This window comes from Sander lucioperca, chromosome 17, assembly GCF_008315115.2.
Source record: "Sander lucioperca isolate FBNREF2018 chromosome 17, SLUC_FBN_1.2, whole genome shotgun sequence".
In the NCBI taxonomy this organism is placed as follows: Eukaryota; Metazoa; Chordata; class Actinopteri; order Perciformes; family Percidae; genus Sander; species Sander lucioperca.
In genome coordinates this window covers 18,296,720-18,319,219 of record NC_050189.1, presented here as the reverse complement: position 1 = coordinate 18,319,219, position 22,500 = coordinate 18,296,720, and the positions used below count along the sequence as shown (strand labels likewise).

The following is a 22,500-nucleotide window of genomic DNA, read 5'->3' as shown; positions in this document are numbered from 1 at the left end:
TCAAGCACTTCCTGTCACATGACCTGCCCACGCAGAACATCAGGCACTTCCTGTCACATGACCAGGCCACGGAGGAGAGGAAACAGATAGACCCCGCCCCCTCACCACTGAGAGGCTCTTCCCCCTCACAGCCAGAAGTTCCCGCCCCCTCACAGCCAGGAGGCCCCGCCCCCTCACAGCCAGGAGGCCCCACCCCCTCACAGCCAGGAGGCCCCGCCCCCTCACAGCCAGGAGGCCCCGCCCCCTCACAGCCAGGAGGCCCCACCCCCTCACAGCCAGGAGGCCCCGCCCCCTCACAGCCAGGAGGCCCCGCCCCCTCACAGCCAGGAGGCCCCACCCCCTCACAGCCAGGAGAGATGGAGGAACAAGAGACGGTTAGAATTTCATCTTTCTTATACAGGACTCAAAGACAGACAGGTAGAGAGAGAGAGACAGACAGACAGACAGGTAGAGAGAGATAGACAGGTAGAGAGAGAGAGAGAGAGGTAGAGAGAGAGAGACAGAGAGACAGGTAGAGAGAGAGACAGGTAGAGAGAGAGACAGACAGACAGGTAGAGAGAGACAGACAGGATACAGAGAGACAGGTTAACACAGAGACAGACAGGTTAACATAGAGAGACAGACAGGTTAACACAGAGAGACAGGCAGGTTAACACAGAGAGACAGACAGGTTAACAGAGAGCCATACAGGTTACAGAGAGACAGACAGGTCAACACAGAGAGACAGACAGATTAACACAGAGAGACAGTCAGGTTACAGAGAGACAGACCGGTTAACACAGAGAGACAGACAGATTAACACAGAGAGACAGTCAGGTTACAGAGAGACAGACCGGTTAACAGAGAGACAGACAGGTTACAGAGAGACAGACAGGTCAACACAGAGAGACAGACAGATTAACACAGAGAGACAGTCAGGTTACAGAGAGACAGACCGGTTAACAGAGAGACAGACAGGTTAACAGAGAGACAGACAGGTTAACACAGAGAGACAGACAGATTAACACAGAGAGACAGACAGGTTAACACAGAGAGACAAACCGGTTAACAGAGAGACAGACAGGTTAACGCAGAGAGACAGACAGATTAACACAGAGAGACAGACAGGTTACAGAGAGACAGACAGGTTAACGCAGAGATAGACAGGTTAACACAGAGAGACAGACAGGTTAACAGAGACAGACAGGTTAACACAGAGAGACAGACAGGTTAACGCAGAGACAGACAGGTTAACGCAGAGAGACAGACAGGTTAACGCAGAGACAGACAGGTTAACACAGAGAGACAGTCAGGTTACAGAGACAGACAGGTTAACACAGAGAGACAGACAGGTTACAGAGAGACAGACAGGTTAACACAGAGAGACAGACAGGTTACAGAGAGACAGACAGGTTAACACAGAGAGACAGACAGGATGTATATATATATTAGGGCCGGGACTTTAACGCGTTAATTAAGTTTAATTAATTACGGGACTTTAACGCGTTAATTAATTACGCAAAAAATAAATAACATAATTTTAACCACACTTATTTTTGCACCGCGGAACGTTTTTCAATGAATGAGTTTCGACGAACCGATTATACTGGAGCACCAACTAGCGTTCTTGACTTCCGACAACAACAAACCACAGTGAACATGAACGAAGAAGCTGACGAGACCGCTTTGCTTGGCCCCGTGGATGGGAAATTTAGTTTTAAAAAACCAAAGGATGGAAGCGTCGACAAGAGCATGGTTGTGTTCAAGCTATGCAACAAGGAATCACCGCAGCACATCAGCCTCAAATATCACCTCAACGCTAAACACACAGGAGTTAGTGTGGACGTTAGCCCGACCGATTAAAATGAGATTAATTTCGATTAATTAATTACAAAGCCTCTAATTAATTAGATTAATTTTTTTAATCGAGTCCCGGCCCTAATATATATATATATATATATATATATATATATATATATATATATATATATATATATATATATATATATATATATATATATATATATAGAACAGGTGGTTGCCAAGGTGCCAGTTGACTCTTCTTTCATAGTTCATATTTAATATTATTGTTTCTCCAGCAGGCCCTGGCCCCCCCCCTCCCCCTGTCCTTCAGGGTGAGTCGGGGTCCTCTGGCTGCCCCCCCCCTCTTCCTCCCTCTGACATCATCTTCATCATCGTCCTCCAGGTTTCCTTCCAACGTCACCTTCATCCAGGTGAGTCTGGCCACATGCAGAAATATATACAGTATATATATGCTGTGTGTATTTATATATATATATATATATATATATATATACACACAGCCGAGAGAGAGACAGACAGACAGACAGAGAGAGACAGACAGAGAGAGAGACAGAGAGACGAAGATAGAAACCAGTTTGCCAGTCAAGTAACAATGTTTCAGCACCACAGACAGCGACAGTCGCTGAATAGACCAAGAGCTCTCAATCAGTTCCAGACTATATAACTGACATGGCTCTATTATATATATATATATATATATATATATATATATATATGTGTATATATATATATATATATATATATATATGTGTATATATATATATATATATATATATATATATATATATATATATATGTATATGTGTATATATATGTGTATATGTGTGTTTGATAAGCAGAGCAGGATTATCACAACGTGAGATCAGTAATTAGCTTCTTTCAGCTAATAATCTGCAACGTATCACTTTGGGCCCCGTTCTCGTCAAGTGACGCAAGATCGGCGGCGTTTGAGGGGCCCCTAACTGGCTCGGGGTCCTGGGGCGGCCGCACTCACGCTATCTCCACTATCTCCACTACTGCCTGTGACCTATGATGACAGCGGAAATCAGACAATAGATAGAACTGCCACTGTGTGCATGTATTGTGCAACATGCATTCAATATGCTAATTTTAGCTATATATCGTATGCTGAAGTATATTTCTGGAGTGTTAAAGAACCGTACAGAACCGAAAACCGTGATAGGAAGCGTGGATGTTGTGAACCGTACCAGCCCTGGTCCTCACCCTCTCCTTCCTGCTCTCTGGACTCAGAGAACTGTGTCTGAATCTCCCTCAGTGCTTCTAAAGTAAGACAAAGAGCTGTCTACTGAAAACAGAGAAATAATCATGAGTACAGCGTCCCCATGTACACTACAGTCTACATTAATCAATCAGTGATTTTACTATCAAACTGAGTAAGTTCAGCTCTGAAAACTCACTCAAAGTACTCCTCCGATCTTTACTTACTAAAAGCAATCAAAATATAACTCTCAAAATCACGTTAAATTAAAATGTGATGCTTACCTTTCTTTCTTCCATAAAATGTGCCCGTGCTGATGCCAGCCAGGCAAAGTGTTCCCCACACATGGGGATCCCTTTAAAGCTACCGTCGTCCCCTCGACGGGACGTCACGACTTGGTACAGGGGGATGTACAGTATTAGACTGATGTGCACAACCTGAATGTGCACTACAGTGTACAAAAATTAATTACCGGGTCTCAAGAGGAGGATATATATATATATATATATATATATATATATACACACATTAGGGCTGTCAAATGATTAATTTTTCTTATCACGATTAATCACATCTTTACCACATGATTAAAATTCTATTATATTGCATTTCAGAACTGTTTTTAAGTCCATATTAACAATGGAAAGCCATTCTTACCAGTGGATCTTCACTGGGAATCAAATGAATGCAAAGAAAGTGACTTTATGAACTTGATTTTAAGATTTGTAATTATTTATTTACTGTAAACAAAAGAAAAATGTGTGAATCTGTCATTATTGCACAATTCCTCCAAGTAACTAACTAAAAAACTACAAATCCCTCTCCTTACCAGAGTCAATCTAGTGTTTAGTAACTCCTAAATAGGGCTGTCAAACCATTCATTTCTTTTAATTTCTCTGAATTTTTGCGTTTAATGCGATTAAAAAAATGAATCGCATCGCAGCGGCATCAGCGCGTTAATGCTGACAGCCCTAATATATATATATATATATATATATATATATATATATATATATATATATATATATTACTAGTTGTTTTCGCCTTCGTTTGACTAGTTTATTACTGAACCCCCACATATAAACTCTCAACCTGTGGGAAACACTGCATATATATATATATATAAATACCTTCATTATCTCCCAAAATATTTAGAATTCTTTTCTTTAAGTACTTCAAAAATATTCCAACTTTTTTTCTCAAAATATTTCAAAAATATATTTTGATTTTTGTTTCGCAAAATATAAAAAAAAAAATATTTAGACTTTTTTTTCCCAAAATATAAAAAAAAACAATTTTGACCTTTTTTCCCAAAATATATAAAACAATATTCCAACTTTTTTCCCCAACTGTTTTGACTTTTTTTCTCTCAATATTTTGCCACTAGAGACGTAAATATAGGTCATAATTGTCTTTCAGTGACGTAACGTTAAATATCCTGTACCTCCCCCCCCCCCATGCAGGGCGACTACGTGTCGGAGGCGTGGCCTGGCCGCGGCCAGTATGATGTCATCATGTGTCTGAGCGTCACCAAGTGGGTGCAGCTGCAGTCGGGGGACGGGGGCGTGGCCAGACTGTTCAGACGAGCCTATCAGAGCCTGGCGCCGGGCGGACTCTTCATCCTGGAGCCCCAGCCCTGGAGCAGCTACGCACACAGCAAGAGGATCTCGGTAACTATCGCATTCATACATACATATACATACATACATACATATATATATATATATATATATATATATATATACATATATATACATATATATATATATATACTGAAATACGGTTTTTGAGATTTTCTTTTCTTTCTTTCAACACATGTACAGTTACACAGACTACTAACCCATAAGTACACACTCTGTGTAACTGTTAATATCTAAGTTATGTGGTGTGCTTTTATTTTGTAGGAGTGGACGTATCGTAACTTCCGGGCGGTGAGACTGAGACCGGAACAGTTTACATCATACCTGACGGACAGTGTTGGTTTCTCTTCATACAGACTCCTCACACACACAGGTACACACACACACACACACACACACACACACACACACAGGTGTATATATACACACAGACACACACACACACAGGTGTATATATACACACAGACACACACACACACACACACACACACAGGTATACACACACACACACACAGGTATATACACACACACACACACACACACACACACACAGGTATACACACACACACACACAGGTATATACACACACACACACACAGACACACACACACACACACACACACACACACACACACTGAACACATCTCTGTCAGTTCAAGTGTTCACTATATTTATGAATCTTGGTGTCATTATTATTTATTTAACCAGGTTAGTCTGTTTTTCAGAGAGACCAAGACAGCAGAACTAGTTAGTTACTTATAAACACATCTTACCATCACTAAACCATCACTAAACCATCACAGGTCTGTATTATTTATATATCTTGGTGTGAGACAGGTCTATATTATAATAGCTTGGTGTGAGACAGGTCTATATTATTTATATTATTTATAATATCTTGGTGTGAGACAGGTCTATATTATTTATATATCTTGGTGTGAGACAGGTCTATATTATAATAGCTTGGTGTGAGACAGGTCTATATTATTTATATTATTTATAATATCTTGGTGTGAGACAGGTCTATATTATTTATATATCTTGGTGTGAGACAGGTCTATATTATTTATATATCTTGGTGTGAGACAGGTCTATATTATAATATCTTGGTGTGAGACAGGTCTATATTATAATATCTTGGTGTGAGACAGGTCTATATTATTTATATTATTTATAATATCTTGGTGTGAGACAGGTCTATATTATTTATATTATTTATAATATCTTGGTGTGAGACAGGTCTATATTATTTATATTATTTATAATATCTTGGTGTGAGACAGGTCTATATTATTTATATTATTTATAATATCTTGGTGTGAGACAGGTCTATATTATTTATATTATTTATAATATCTTGGTGTGAGACAGGTCTATATTATTTATATATCTTGGTGTGAGACAGGTCTATATTATTTATATATCTTGGTGTGAGACAGGTCTATATTATAATATCTTGGTGTGAGACAGGTCTATATTATTTATATATTTATAATATCTTGGTGTGAGACAGGTCTATATTATTTATATATCTTGGTGTGAGACAGGTCTATATTTATATATCTTGGTGTGAGACAGGTCTATATTATTTATATTATTTATAATATCTTGGTGTGAGACAGGTCTATATTATTTATATATCTTGGTGTGAGACAGGTCTATATTATTTATATATCTTGGTGTGAGACAGGTCTATATTTATATATCTTGGTGTGAGACAGGTCTATATTATAATATCTTGGTGTGAGACAGGTCTATATTATAATATCTTGGTGTGAGACAGGTCTATATTATAATATCTTGGTGTGAGACAGGTCTATATTATAATATCTTGGTGTGAGACAGGTCTATATTATTTATATATCTTGGTGTGAGACAGGTCTATATTATTTATATATCTTGGTGTGAGACAGGTCTATATTATAATATCTTGGTGTGAGACAGGTCTATATTATTTATATTATTTATAATATCTTGGTGTGAGACAGGTCTATATTATTTATATATCTTGGTGTGAGACAGGTCTATATTATTTATATATCTTGGTGTGAGACAGGTCTATATTTATATATCTTGGTGTGAGACAGGTCTATATTATAATATCTTGGTGTGAGACAGGTCTATATTATAATATCTTGGTGTGAGACAGGTCTATATTATAATATCTTGGTGTGAGACAGGTCTATATTATTTATATATCTTGGTGTGAGACAGGTCTATATTATTTATATATCTTGGTGTGAGACAGGTCTATATTATTTATATATCTTGGTGTGAGACAGGTCTATATTATAATATCTTGGTGTGAGACAGGTCTATATTATAATATCTTGGTGTGAGACAGGTCTATATTATTTATATTATTTATAATATCTTGGTGTGAGACAGGTCTATATTATTTATATATCTTGGTGTGAGACAGGTCTATATTATTTATATATCTTGGTGTGAGACAGGTCTATATTATAATATCTTGGTGTGAGACAGGTCTATATTATTTATATTATTTATAATATCTTGGTGTGAGACAGGTCTATATTATTTATATTATTTATAATATCTTGGTGTGAGACAGGTCTATATTATTTATATATCTTGGTGTGAGACAGGTCTATATTATTTATATATCTTGGTGTGAGACAGGTCTATATTTATAATATTGTGGTGTGAGACAGGTCTATATTTATAATATTGTGGTGTGAGACAGGTCTATATTTATAATATTGTGGTGTGAGACAGGTCTATATTATTTATATATCTTGGTGTGAGACAGGTCTATATTATTTATATATCTTGGTGTGAGACAGGTCTATATTTATATATCTTGGTGTGAGACAGGTCTATATTTATATATCTTGGTGTGAGACAGGTCTATATTTATATATCTTGGTGTGAGACAGGTCTATATTTATATATCTTGGTGTGAGACAGGTCTATATTTATATATCTTGGTGTGAGACAGGTCTATATTTATATATCTTGGTGTGAGACAGGTCTATATTTGTATATTTTGGTGTGAGACAGGTCTATATTTATATATCTTGGTGTGAGACAGGTCTATGTTATTTATATATCTTGGTGTGAGACAGGTCTATATTATTTATATATCTTGGTGTGAGACAGGTCTATATTATTTATAATATCTTGGTGTGAGACAGGTCTATATTTATAATATTGTGGTGTGAGACAGGTCTATATTTATAATATTGTGGTGTGAGACAGGTCTATATTTATAATATTGTGGTGTGAGACAGGCCTATATTATTTATATATCTTGGTGTGAGACAGGTCTATATTTATATATTTTGGTGTGAGACAGGTCTATATTTATATATCTTGGTGTGAGACAGGTCTATATTATTTATATATCTTGGTGTGAGACAGGTCTATATTATAATATCTTGGTGTGAGACAGGTCTATATTTATATATTTTGGTGTGAGACAGGTCTATATTTATATATCTTGGTGTGAGACAGGTCTATATTTATATATTTTGGTGTGAGACAGGTCTATATTTATATATCTTGGTGTGAGACAGGTCTATATTTATATATCTTGGTGTGAGACAGGTCTATATTTATATATCTTGGTGTGAGACAGGTCTATATTTATATATCTTGGTGTGAGACAGGTCTATATTATTTATATATCTTGGTGTGAGACAGGTCTATATTATAATATTGTGGTGTGAGACAGGTCTATATTATTTATATATCTTGGTGTGAGACAGGTCTATATTATTTATATATTGGGGTGTGAGACAGGTCTATATTATTTATATATCTTGGTGTGAGACAGGTCTATATTATTTATATATCTTGGTGTGAGACAGGTCTATATTTATATATCTTGGTGTGAGACAGGTCTATATTATAATATTGTGGTGTGAGACAGGTCTATATTATAATATTGTGGTGTGAGACAGGTCTATACGACGGGGAGCTGAAGCTGTAATCTCAACCCCACCAGACTCCTTTGATAAAAACAGACGTTTAACCTCCAGAACCTGATGGGAGTCTCTGCTCCAGCGCTGCCTCCACCAGTTAGTTAGTTAGTTATTTTGGGGTTTTGGGGTTTTGGGGTTTTGGGGTTTTGGGTCACTCTGGTGTCTTAACCTTTGTGTTGTCTTCCTGTCAACCTTGAAAAAAAATCACTTTTTTTTCGACATTTTTGACGCCATGTTTTTGCTTTTTCCAACGTTTTAAATTATTACATTTTTCTTCTACACATTTTCAGCGCTTATTTCTACGTCCCATATTTTCTGATCTAAAACAAAAATTAAAAACGGGTCAATTTGACCCGAAGTCAACACAAAGTAACCTGTCAATCAAACTCACTTCCTGTAGACATATTTCACAATAAAAGCCTTCCAATGGCTCAAATCTTGAAATAGATGTTTTGGTTTCTTGTTTCCAGGTAACCAGCGACCGATGTACCTGTTCCACAAAGGCCCCGCCCCCAGGAAGTGATGTCACTTGGACAGGACCGACGGAGGAAGCTGATTGGTCGTTGCATATTCTGTATATATTATGACTGGGAGCTCGCAGCTGATTGGCTGAACATTGGAGACAGTTGGATGACATTACAGAGGAGAATAAACTCTGATTGGCTCATAGACACTGGCTCACAGAGCTGGAGCAAAGGATTGTGGGAGATTTTCCTCCCCCCGTGTGAACACTAACAGGAAGTGACACGTCTGCAGGTCGCTCCTTTCAAAAGTTTTTGTTGTTTCAGTTTTTTGTCTAAAGAAATAAAGAGAAATGATCCAAAACTTTTATTTTCTGTTTCTCAGCAACAACAGAGATTTAAATAATTCATCTATGATTAGAAATATAATGTGTCTGCTAATAATATTTAAATCTCTCAGAATTCAGCCTCAAATCTTTATTTTAGGGACAGTAAAAAAAAAGACAAAAGTAATCATTTTAAATTCTTTATTTTATTTTGAAGGGCCAGTATATTAATAAGTATATTATAATATAAATGTGCCAGATGTTACAACAGGCTTTCTGAAACACACGGAGTACATTAGATATAAGTCAGGTTATAATGATTGGTTAGTGATTGGTCGACAGGAGAAGGGGGCGGGGCCTTATCGCAGCTGTAGCCCCGCCTCGTCTCCATAGTAACCGTGGTGCTCCGAGTCGAACATCAACAGGAACTCTTTGATGTTGTCAGACAGGTGAGGAAACTCAGCGCCCACATCTGCTCTGACTCCGCCCACATCTGATCTGGCTCCGCCCACATCCGCTCTGGACACGCCCACTACTGAGGCAGCTTCGCCGTGCTGCCGTAGAGACGGGAGGGGGGAGAAGGCCTCCTGAGGGAGGGGGGACAAGTTAGAGATAAATACAAAACAAGAAACAAACGCCACAAATGTCTTAAAGTGCTCATATTATACTTATATAATCACACTCTGCTTCTGACTGGCTAGTAGTCCTTACCTAGGTACTGTCAGCATAATATGAGCACTTTAAAAGAGACAAAATGTCCAGCGACCAATCTACCTCCACAAAGGCCCCGCCCACAGGAAGTGACACGTCCGCAGCATCCAAATCCGTGGCATCCCCTGCGTCTGTGGCGTCCCCTGTGTCTCTGGCGTCCCTTGCATCCCCTGCGTCCGTGGCATCCCCAGTGTCTCTGTTGTCCCCGGTGTTTCCGTCTCCAAGTGAAAGCAGTTGATTGGCCCACAGGCTACTGTTGCCGGGGGAGATTCCATCTCCTCCTATCAGCTGTTGAGTCTGAGAAATGAACCAATCAGAGTCAGTCTGGGGTGTTGGACAAACATCAGATGTGTGATGTAAACATTCTCTGTCTCTCCTCGTCCACTACCGGACACATTTTAACTGAAGTCAAGTCACGAGGTGGACACAGGAAGGGGCGGGCTAACATACAGGAAGGGGCGGGGCTTGTGTGCCCTCTGACCTCTGAACTCTGGCTCTCAGAGGACTCTGATGAAGACGAGGAGGAAGAAGATGATGAAGAGGAAGATGATGTTTTCTGTCCGGGGTCAGAGACGGGAGAAGGCTGCACACACACACACACACACACACACACACACACACACAGAGACACACACAGACACACACAGACACACACACACACACACACACACACACCAGTAAGGAGAATTGCATTAATCAATCTTAATTATATTAAGCTTACAGTAGCAGTTTACATTAGCTTGTAGTTTACTGCATTGATGTAACATTAGCTCATTGTCCAGCAGCTTCTAGCTTTCAGACAAATGCAGTGCAAAATATGATCAGCAACTACAACAAGGTAACCGCTACCAGCTAATGAGCTACCACAGGCAGTATGATATGCAGTAAACTGCAAGTGAAAAAGGGTAAATAGTACTGTAAACACACAAGCTACAAGGCTACAACCAACATATGAAAAGTCGTAACACCTCCACTGATAAACAGCCACTAACACAGTAAAGGTAGGTGTAAGTGTGTTAAATGGTCAACAGTTGTCAGTTAAGACCATGATGAAGAAAATACACCAGTACAGTTATATGAAGTACCTTCATGTTACAGTATGCTCAAATATACTTGTGATACAATTCTAATCTTACCAGGACAGGTTGGATAACTACTGGACTAACCTAATCTTACCAGGACAGGTTGGATAACTACTGGACTAACCTAATCTTACCAGGACAGGTTGGATAACTACTGGACTAACCTAATCTTACCAGGACAGGTTGGATAACTACTGGACCAGTGGTGTAGTCCAGGGTATACGCTGGTATACGGCGTATACCTACTTATTTTTCAGTCAGCATTGCGTATACCCACTTCTAAATCCCCCCTGATGCGCACCATTCAGTAATATCTGTGAGCCAGATTGCCCATTTTTTCCTCAAGGATAGTGAAGCCATGACCCACCCTCCTCTGCCTCTAATTGGCTGGTACTCGCTGCTTTCACTGATTAGATTGGTTAACTTTAGGCATGAGGACTGATGAGCCAATCAGAGGCAGAGTAGGGCGGGTCATCCCGAGGAAAATATCGCTAATACCTCAGGTGCCAGTGAAAAAAAAAAAAAAAAGCCTCAGGTGCCACATGACTACGATAACGGCAGCAGACCAAACAACAGATGAAGAAATAACACAAGCGGCGGTGTGCCACCCCAGTTGATGGAAGACATAATTCTGAGGTAAGTTTTAAGGTGGTTTCCAAATCAATCATTATTTTAAACTACTGGCAAATTGCCAGTGGCAACATGACTGCACATTTAGAGGAGAAGAGATAACACCATGTTTGCCTCATGATAAATACATTTTACATTCATCCAGGCTGCTTGTGTGACCAGTAGTAACTACAAACTGCTCCTAATCAAGTCATGATCATTTTATAATAGTGAGCAAGTAGAAATGACAGATTTTTGGGTAAACTAAATCATAGTCTTACATGTCACTGTTTCTAAAACAGGGCTTTTTTTCTGGACTACTTAAAAAAAAAAAAAAGGTGAAAACTGAGAGTATACCCACTTCTCCAGGGACCACTACACCACTGTACTGGACTAACCTAATCTTACCAGGACAGGTAGGATAACTACTGGACTAACCTAATCTTACCAGGACAGGTTGGATAACTACTGGACTAACCTAATCTTACCAGGACAGGTAGGATAACTACTGGACTAACCTAATCTTACCAGGACAGGTTGGATAACTACTGGACTAACCTAATCTTACCAGGACAGGTTGGATAACTACTAGACTAACCTAATCTTACCAGGACAGGTAGGATAACTACTGGACTAACCTAATCTTACCAGGACAGGTAGGATAACTACTAGACTAACCTAATCTTACCAGGACAGGTAGGATAACTACTGGACTAACCTAATCTTACCAGGACAGGTTGGATAACTACTAGACTAACCTAATCTTACCAGGACAGGTAGGATAACTACTGGACTAACCTAATCTTACCAGGAAAGGTTGGATAACTACTGGACTAACCTAATCTTACCAGGACAGGTTGGATAACTACTGGACTAACCTAATCTTACCAGGACAGGTTGGATAACTACTGGACTAACCTAATCTTACCAGGACAGGTTGGATAACTACTGGACTAACCTAATCTTACCAGGACAGGTAGGATAACTACTGGACTAACCTAATCTTTCTCCTTCTGTCTGCAGTCTTGAAGCAACACCATCATCAGCAGCTGTCTGATCGCCGCTTCATGTTGAATATACTTGTGTACAGTATATAGTAATGTTTGAATAAATGTTATAATAAAGATACACGTTTTCGTTAATTTCTTTTTAGAGCTTTATACCTTACAAGTTATTAAAACAGGAACCATCTGAATATAATTATTCAGTTAGAAATAGACATTGAAAAACAGTTTATATTATATACACCATAACTATATATATATAGTTTATATTATATACACACTCAAAAATGTAATGACAGACAAACCAGTTAATTTAATGCATTTATTTTCAGAATGCCAATCTCTAATATAGCAAATAATCTATTCAACATCTGTCTTTGGCCAGTCTCCCTGCTTGTCTTTGGCGTTCCCGTCATCAGTGACCGCCTCCGTTTGTCCCTGTTAAAAGACAGCAAACACAAGAAAAAGATCTTTACCGTTATGAATGCTATAACGTAACGTTATATGCAACGTTATACTTTTTACATGGGAAACTACTGATTTAACGTTGCTAGTGAAGTTAACAAGGTGCAGCGTTAGCTCCCATCCTGCAGTTACAACTGATAAACACATATATTTCTAAATCTCTGCTAACGTTACCCATATAGCGTAACAACATATAAAAGAGATTAAAACGCCACCGGATTTTAAACTTTAAAAACACAAATGGCACAAAAAGACAGCAACCTAGCTAACAGCCTAATGTTAAATGCTAGGTTTGGTTAGCTAACGTTAGCTCGGGGTGTATCTACCTAATTACTAGAGCAGTTAGTACCAGCATTAACGCGTTAAGCTTTACATTGATGGAACACATTAACGGTGATAACACATGTACGACAAACACTAAAGATACTTACATTTAAATCATTATTTCGCCGTCAGCGATGTCGCTCCAACTCCCGCTTAGGTCCGCCATTACATTTTTACAACGAGCCGGCTGTGGGTGATATGGGAGCGCGAAGGATACACCTATGCATGATTTCTGTCTATGGGAAATTCTCTGAACGAAGGACTCAGTCCTTGGTGGAATTCGGAGGGTCCTCGACATTGGAACAGTCCTTCGACGGACGTTGATGACGAAGCATCCTCGAAATTCTGGCTTCGAAGGATCCTTCCTTGACATTGAGAAACACCGGTTGTCTTTTCTCTGACACTAATAATATTTTCGGGTAATCTGACACTTTCTGAAACTAATTTCTGTTGCAGTTTCCTCCACAGATTTATATTTTGGTTTTAAAGTCTCTCACAGCTGGAGACAGACGCCAGTCTTTAATTAATATTTTTTTAATTTTAAAGTGTTTAAATTAATCTGAAGTTAAATCAGGGATCAAAGTCTTTTCGAGACAATCTGAACCAATCAGCTGCCTGCGTTGTCCAATCAGCCGGCTAGTGTTTGCTAGCGTGTTAGCTTAGCTTAGCTGGAGCAATGAATGGTGGGTAGTTTAGTTAGTGTAGCATAGCAACATGGGCTAAAGGTCAGTTTAAGCCCCGCCCCCTGCTGCATGATGATCTATTGATTTGTGACATCATCGACTGTGCTGGTTGCCATAGTGACTGAATGTGTTTGTTTCCATGTGATCAATGTTATTGATTGATGTTAAATTAGAGCTGTCAATCGATCCAAAGATTTAATCGCCATAAATTTAAAATGTATTAACAACAGAAACATCAAAAATACTGAAAAAATTTAAAAATAGTGAATAAAAAAACCTTGGGAAAAGAAATGTGTTAACTCGTTATCACCTGGTTGATTTTAAGAGCCCTAATTTAAACTGATGTATTGATTGGTGATTGGTTGATGTATTTAACAGTAACTGCAGCTGATTTTTTATGTTTTGTGACTGTTGATCCTCTATTGAACAGGCCTGGCCAATCACAGGGCCTGTAGTCTCTCTGGGGGCGGAGCCTGTGGTGTGACATCACACCGCGTTATGAAGAAGCACTTATTGATCTCTGACTGTCGGTGTTTTATCATGATGATCGTTTTATTTCAGAATAAATGCTGGAGATGTGCACTGGATGCTGCTGTGACTAAACTTTCAATTACAACTGAGTTCTTGAAATATCACATTTGTTTTAATAAAATCTGAAATATTAAAACCTAGTGCTCCTTCTCAACATTTTTACCACTCTGGTCTCAAAACATTTTGGCGTTACTCTCGTAGTATACCTTCAAGATATAGCATCATAATATTACAACATGTATGTAATGTACTGCAACTTGTGTGAGAAAGTATACAGGATGGATATAAATACTGTCTGAGTCACTGAAGATGATCCGCTGCCAGAAACTTTGGTTTGTTAAATACAATACAATCATTTCTTCAGTTAAAATGCTGTTAAACAGAGTCGATGTGTGAAAAACTCAAATATTATTTTCAAGGCCTAAAGAGTAAAACATCCTGAGTGAAGTTTCCTTAAATCATCCATGAAAGGTTAAAAACTTCTTCAAAAACAGTTTGTCAGAGTTTTCTGGTTTATTGTAGTTAAAATCATCAGAAATATACAAATCAAACTGACATCAGAGTTATTGTTAAAATAAATGATCTTAGAGCTGAGATATAGTGTCATATAATAAATATAATAGATATAAATGATATAAGTGTCTGTAACATATTGATTGAACACAGTAAAGAATCACATCACTGTAGATGAAGCAGAATCCAGACCAGACCAGTTACCGAGGACCGGGACAACCTTAAAATGCAGATACCGAGTTATTAACCCTGGTTTTCCTCGGGTCAAATTTGACCCGTTTTCTAAGTTTTTAACAACAGAAATATGTTTTTTTTTTTGCAAACAAATTGCCCAAAATAACATGGATGCATGGGTGTACGTTGTACAGAACGCATACAGCAGACATACAAGATTATTTCCATTACATTTTGGGTCTTTTATTTAATTTTATAGCATTTGAAAAGAATGTTTAAATGGTTTCAAAACCGTATCCTGACTAAACTAACATCCTCTGATCATAACTCATAGTCATAATAATTCATAACTTCTGCTTTTTTTAACAAAAACAATTGCTAAAATGTCATAAATTAGGTTTATTGACCATGAATTTAAAGAATCGCTGAGAAAAACGATTCAGAAAGTGTTAAAAGCATCGAAAAAAGGGACTAAAATGTCGGATAAAGCGCCAAAAAAAGTTCATTTTCAATTTGGACCCGGAAAGACAACTTCATGGTCGACGAGGAGACAACATGAGGGCTAAAAGTGAACTGGTCTGACTGTTGGGAGTCTGGATCAACAGAAGTTAATTTCCAGGATAAAGTCTTTCTTTCTCTCTGTGTGACTGTTCTCACACGGAGATCCACTGGTAAGAGCCAATGAGGTTTAACCATGTATCAGCTAATTTAAATAGCTCACGTTACTGGACTGTGTCAACAGTTAACTTCATGTAATACTGTACGTGGCATTTTCTTTTGAACAAGTTCCTTCCTGAGACTATTTAGCAGAGCCAGCGTTGCTGCGTCTGGAGCGTAGCGCCGCTTAAGATCATTGTGATTGGTTTAAAGAAATGCAAACAACCCAGAGCTATTACTTATCCCAGAATGCATCTGTGGTGTAGCCAGACCTTCCTCCACAGCGCTGTGGAGACTAGAAGGTAGGATAAGTCTTTTTAAACTGGTCTGAACTGGTTTTGAACCAGGAATCTGACCGCAGGTCTTCCTACTGTAGAAGATTAATGCAGCCAGAGATAAGACCAGACCCAGGATCAGTCCTGACGCCACGATGATGAGCCTGTTCCTCTGAAACTCCGGCATGGACAGGTCTGAGAACAGACAGGGAGAGAGACAGACAGGTGAGCAGACAGACAGATAGAAAGGTTTTTTTCTCAGTTGACACTTTAATAAAATCAGCCTGTTCTCATAAAGCATTTGTACATATTTCTCTGGAAAATAAAGCTGTTATTGGTATTTACTCAACATGTTTATTACTATCAGCAGCACGTTGACTGCTGCTGTATAAGAGCGTGAATATCCTCATAGGGAGGGGGTCGGGGGGGATATTTGGCTCCTAAAAAAACTTCCACTCAGGAAACAGGTGTTCATGTCCTGAAGAAGTTAAGGAGAAAACACAAGACTTTCACCAGGAAACAGGTGATCATGTCCTGAAGAAGTTAAGGAGAAAACACAAGACTTTCACCAGGAAACGTTTTGTCACCTAAACTCATCTGTTAGGGCCTCTGAAAGGTCTGTCACCTCATGGTGCTCTGAACCCTTAACTGTAAAGACCGCTGAACTTAACTGTCATGTGACCGGCCGGCGGTCGTTGTAATTTCTTAGGACATCATACGAATTGTTGTGCCAAAGTTTATCATACGAACCTGTTCATGATAATGTGTTAAAGCAGCTGAAGACTTATTAAAATGTTTTTTTTTCTTTTTTTGCTTGTTCATTTTTCTGTTATTGACTCTTATTTTTAACATTTCTCTTGTGAAGCACTTTGTTTTTACAAGATGCTACATTAAATAAACTTTATTATCATTATTATTCTATTCTGACCTTCGGCCTTCGTCTTGTAGAAGAAGAATCCAGTCAAAGCCAGACCCAGGATCAGTCCTGAGACTCCAAAGGCGAGCTCGTTCCTCTCAGAATCAGACTTGGACAGGTCTGAGGACAGACAGGAAGAAAGACAGACAGATGAGCAGACAGACAGGTACAGAGACAGAAAACTGTTCTGAACAGGTTTTAAATCAGGAGCTCTGTTCTGACCTCGGGCCTTCCTCTTGTAGTAGAGGAATCCAGCCAGAGATAAGACCAGACCCAGGATCAGTCCTGAGGCTCCGATGAGGATTTTGTTTCTGTCAGACTTAGACATGGACGGGTCTGAGGACAGACAGGGAGAGAGACAGACAGGTCAGGAGACAGACAGGTAGAGAAAGACAGGTAGAGAGAGAGACAGACAGGTAGAGAAAGACAGGTAGAGAGAGAGACAGACAGGGAGAGAGAGAGACAGGTAGACATACAGACAGGTGAGCAGAGAGACACACAGATAGAGAGACAGACAGGTAGAGAGACACAGGTAGAGAGTCAGACAGGTAGACAGACAGGTAGAGAGACAGACAGGGAAAGAGAGAGTCAGACAGGTGGAGAGAAAGACAGGTGGAGAGAGTCAGACAGGCAGAGAGACAGACAGGTAGACAGAGACAGGTAGAGAGAGAGACAGGTAGAGAGTCAGACAGGTAGAGCGACAGACAGGTGGAGAGTCAGGCAGGTAGAGAGAGAGACAGACAGGTAGAGAGACAGACAGGTAGAGAGACAGGTAGAGAGACAGACAGGTATTTACCCCAGTCAGTAATCAGAGGTTCTCTCAGGCTGGCGTGTTCCACCATACAGGAGATCTTCTCTCCAGACCTGCTGACACAAACCAGCACATCAGAGATGCTGTCTCTTACTGAGAGACCTGGACCTGGACCTGGGGTCTCATTTATAAAAATGTGCAGAATCCTCCCTGTGTCAACTCTGTGAGGCTCTTGGACCTGGAACAAATTAGAGCTAACTGGACCTGGACCTGTACCTGGACCTGGAGGTGACTCACCTGGGCGTGTACTCCAGGTGAGAGTGGATCTGGTAGTACCAATCACCGTCTGCCAGCTCATCAGTGTACGTGACATCAGAGGTGACTTCCTGTCCGTCTCTGGTCCAGGTCACTATGATCTGTTTGGGGTAGAAGTCGTAGACGCTGCAGACCAACATGGCTGGATGTTTACCACCAGGGGGCGCCATAGAGTGGAGTCTGACGTACGGCTCAGCTGAAACACATTGTTGGTGTTTGAATATTTACTATAGATATTTCTCTAATTTAAAGAGAAGCAGAATCATCAGGAGTTGTAATGACAGAGTTTGTCCAGCAGGTGGAGACAGAGAGCTTTATAAAACAACCCCAGACCCTAACCCTTGGGGGGGTTGTTGGGTCTCTGTTAATTAAATGTGGTCTAGATCTACTCTATTTGCAAAGTCTCCTGAGATTACTTGTGTTCATTTCTGAGGATTTGACAATATACATAAAATTGAATTGAATTATAATTGAATTGAACACTGAAGGTTGTTAGTTTCAACAGAACAAATAAATAAATATGATACACTATCATTGAGTTGATGTTGATTCAGTGAATTAATAAATCAGATGTTGATGTTACAGAAACACTAACTCACCTGATTTAGTCAGAACATTCTGGTAGTCAACATCAATGTTGTGTTTGCAGTACGTCTCCTTCTGAGCTCTCATCACAGCCAGATATGAAGCATCACTGTTCCAGCGCTCAGCCTGTTTCACTCCAAACTCAGTGAATCCAACAAACTTCCCCAAACTGCTGCTGAACCGGGCGAACTCCACCTTGTTGAAATATTCAGACCTGATGTACTCGATGTCCTTCAGATCAGACGAGTTAAAGTCACAACGGTCTGTGTTGTAATACAGAAATCCATCTGAAGAAGAAAACACAGACACAATATGATCAGAGTATTGATCAGTGAGACTGTCCTCCCAAAAAAACTATCTACTCCCCATAAGTGTTTTGTTAACTACGACCTATATTTATGTTTATAGTGAGTATAAAGTGTGTATTGATCAGTGATCAGAGTATTGATCCTACCTGCTGTGTAGAGGCTGATGAAGTATAAACAGTATAAAGTGAGTATTGATCAGTGATCAGAGTATTGATCCTACCTGCTGTGTAGAGGCTGATGAAGAGCAGGGAGACTCTGAGAAAGGATGAAGCCATGTTCCTCTGTTCTCTTAACAAACACTGACTCAGTCTCACTGAGAGCTGCTCTAAAAACCAGAGGACATGATCACATGACCTGCAGCATCCAATCCTATCCAACCATCAGCTGTTACCAGGCTACAGGCTGCTGATGGAGCACAAACACACTGAACTCTGGCACACTGGAAACTGTCATCTAAGTTAACATTATAATTATTATCATGATTTATGATTATTACAGAGGAGGCCATCAGGGCCAGCAAGGCCTTCTCTGCTTGACGATGTTGTCAAGAGACATATTCTTGAGCCAATCAAACTTTCAGTTAGCCCTGTTGGGTGTATATTATATTATATTATATTATATTATTATATATATATTCCTTGACAGACAGAGTAAGAGTGTTGTTGATCTGCAATTTCAGGTTAAGAAGTCATTCTTTAGGGGAAGAAGATGAACCCATGAATCATAACTCTGGATAATTTCAAAACTTATAAACTAATTTATAAACTAAAAAACCTTCTGAAGTTATTTGTATCTGTACTCAGAGCTGGAAACCAACAGTTGGAACATTTACAAGAGTTGTAGTTTTGGTTGGAATAAAAATACTGCAGTTTCAGTTTAAATACTGCAGTAAGTCTAGAAAGAGTTTCAGAATAATCAGGAAGTGAGTTACAGCGCTGTGTGTTGGTGCGAGAGAATCAGATATTTCTGGCAGCTCTGAGGTTATTTCCTGTCTGTCCTGGTTATATCTGTTGGAGGAGAGCTGTGTGTTAGTCTCCAGTAACAGACTGTAATCTGACCAGACTGAGTTTGTTAGAGTTAGTCTCCGGTGATAGACTGTAATTTTACTGCTGAGAACCAGTTCAACAGCTCAGCTCACCTAAAATATGTTTGTGCCTTAACTCTAATGAAAACACGCTCATATAATCCTCTCTGATGTCAGACAGACTCTGAACTGGGATGGAAACAGAGAGCAGAGTGACTCATGTCTGTTAACATCAGTAACGTGTGAACCAGACGTTGGTATGAAGTCTTCTACTGCCGAATCAGTTTCTACACTTTGGATGACAGGAAGACATCTATGATTCAGGAGAAAAACTTCAGATCTTCACACTCAGCAACAACTCATTTATCCTCCCAAATTATGTTGGAAAAACCATTTCACATTCAGTGCAAGATGTGTTACATTTGTGTGCACATGTCTGAACTAAAACGGCGCTTTGAGAGCGCAGACCTTGGCCAAGGCCAACGCAGCATCCGCATGCTCCCATATTTCATCAGATATAAAGAAATAAAGGATTCACTTTAGACTGTCTCTGACTAACGTTAATGCCCTAAAATATTACAAAAACACCACAAAGTAAAGTTACGCTGTACTCCAGTATCTCTATGACCTTATTTCAGCTGATTAGTGTCTGATGGACAACATGATTAACATACAGGTTCCGTTAACGGACAGAAGAACAGCAGGATTGATCCATCAATAAACAGAGAGAACAGACAGAATATATTCATGTCTGAAGGTCAGTTTATAAAATCATCAAAAGGACATGAATATAATCTGGCAGATTTAGCCAACAGTCTGACTCTGAGAGAAACTGGAGTTAAACGCATAAGATGCATCATAACATAACGATAATAATACATTGCCAACTATATTAATGTTTGATTAGTTGTTGGTAAATCATAGAGTCACAGTTAATGTCTGTGTCCGGTTCCAGCTGAATGATTGAGATCAACAGGTTGAACTAAAGAAAGTCTACCAAGTTTCATTCACTACAAACGTAACAAGACAACAATACCTCATATTTTAACGTTTTCAGTCGTAAACTTTGAAACATTGGTTCTTCTGTGGAGTCAACAAGCAGTCTGCCTGAAATCCAAAAGAAGAAGAAGAACTTCCGTTTGTCACAGACTGACAGCCAATCAGCTACGAGGAACCATCGTCCAATACGTACCTACCTTTTCCGGTTTGGGTGTCACCACTTGTCTTTTGGTTTTTTGCTTTTTCTGTTGTATTCTGTAAAATGTTGCAGTGTTTGGACCTTCAGGGCCACCAGACAAATATAAAATATTTCAGTCGTGAACTTTGAAACATTGGTTCTGTAGATATTTCTTCCTGTGGGGTCAACGAGCGAAAACACGGACAGTGCCAGGGTGTATTATTCCTAAATCCTAAAATCCTGTCAACCCTGCTGTCAACGCCAGCTCATAGTATCTGATCAGCTGGTTGGACCAGACAAAGTAATCAGCTGGTTGGACCAAAGACAATTAAAAATCAATTGCTGACATTAGGAGAAACTCATAAGAGGTAAAAACAGGAGGCAATAAAGGTTTCATTCAAATTCAGTACAGCAAACTATCCAGAACTCCTGCTAATGAAAAACCAGAGCAGAGCGAGTCAATGAGAGTCAGACAATCTGCTGAAATGTGACTACAGACTTTAAAAAAGTTCTTAACACATCAAGAAAAAAACAAAAAAAACTTTATTTCAACATATTATACAGACAGTAGAGAAATATATCTCTAGTTTACAACGTTCTTCATCCTAATGACATCATCAGACCCGACCAATCAGCTGCGCTCGTGTCCTTTGATGAAGAAGAAGATTCCAGCGGCCACACCGAGCAGACCCACAGTCACACCAACATCACAGAAAACCGCAGGTCCAATACCTGGGGCTGTCTTCTGCACACCTGGAGACACAAAAACAGTAACATTAAGATCCAGAACAGCTGTAGTTTGATTGGTTAATGAGCTGATTGTATTCAGTGTGAGTGTAAATAAAGTTGTCTGACCCCAGATTCTGGTCAGTGATTGGTTAATGAGCTGATTGTATTTAGTGTGAGTGTTAATAAAGTTGTCTGACCCCAGATTCTGGTCAGTGATTGGTTAATGAGCTGATTGTATTCAGTGTGAGTGTTAATAAAGTTGTCTGACCCC

General features: G+C 39.4%; 4 protein-coding genes and 1 pseudogene across 4 annotated transcripts in view; 2 read left to right on the top strand and 3 right to left on the bottom strand.

Moving 5' to 3' along the window:
- Window positions 1-9,434, top strand: part of LOC116059942 (7SK snRNA methylphosphate capping enzyme-like) — a 33,664-nt gene extending 24,230 nt beyond the window's left edge. Inside the window, exons 5-9 of the mRNA XM_031313205.2 lie at window positions 1-374; window positions 2,079-2,213; window positions 4,486-4,692; window positions 4,927-5,035; window positions 9,080-9,434. The exon at window positions 1-374 is cut by the window's left edge and continues 347 nt beyond it. Of these exons, the coding sequence (XP_031169065.1) occupies window positions 1-374; window positions 2,079-2,213; window positions 4,486-4,692; window positions 4,927-5,035; window positions 9,080-9,132 (878 nt within the window). The 3' untranslated portion in view covers window positions 9,133-9,434. The remainder of the gene's footprint in view (window positions 375-2,078; window positions 2,214-4,485; window positions 4,693-4,926; window positions 5,036-9,079) is intronic.
- The window catches only part of LOC116064546 (zinc finger protein 239-like), a 914,372-nt gene that overhangs the window by 809,171 nt on the left and 82,701 nt on the right, over window positions 1-22,500 (top strand). The gene's annotated exons all lie outside the window — the stretch shown is intronic.
- On the bottom strand, window positions 16,430-19,641 carry LOC116059950 (annotated as a pseudogene).
- Window positions 17,524-22,500, bottom strand: part of LOC116059951 (rano class II histocompatibility antigen, A beta chain) — a 19,077-nt gene continuing 14,100 nt past the window's right edge. Inside the window, exon 6 of the mRNA XM_035993958.1 lies at window positions 17,524-17,586. Within this exon, the coding sequence (XP_035849851.1) occupies window positions 17,539-17,586 (48 nt within the window). The 3' untranslated portion in view covers window positions 17,524-17,538. The remainder of the gene's footprint in view (window positions 17,587-22,500) is intronic.
- Window positions 22,096-22,500, bottom strand: part of LOC116059954 (RLA class II histocompatibility antigen, DP alpha-1 chain-like) — an 18,302-nt gene continuing 17,897 nt past the window's right edge. The window contains exons 4-5 of the mRNA XM_035993963.1: window positions 22,498-22,500; window positions 22,096-22,253 (exon numbers count right to left, since the gene is read on the bottom strand). The exon at window positions 22,498-22,500 is cut by the window's right edge and continues 282 nt beyond it. Coding sequence (XP_035849856.1) covers window positions 22,132-22,253; window positions 22,498-22,500 — 125 coding nt within the window. The 3' untranslated portion in view covers window positions 22,096-22,131. The remainder of the gene's footprint in view (window positions 22,254-22,497) is intronic.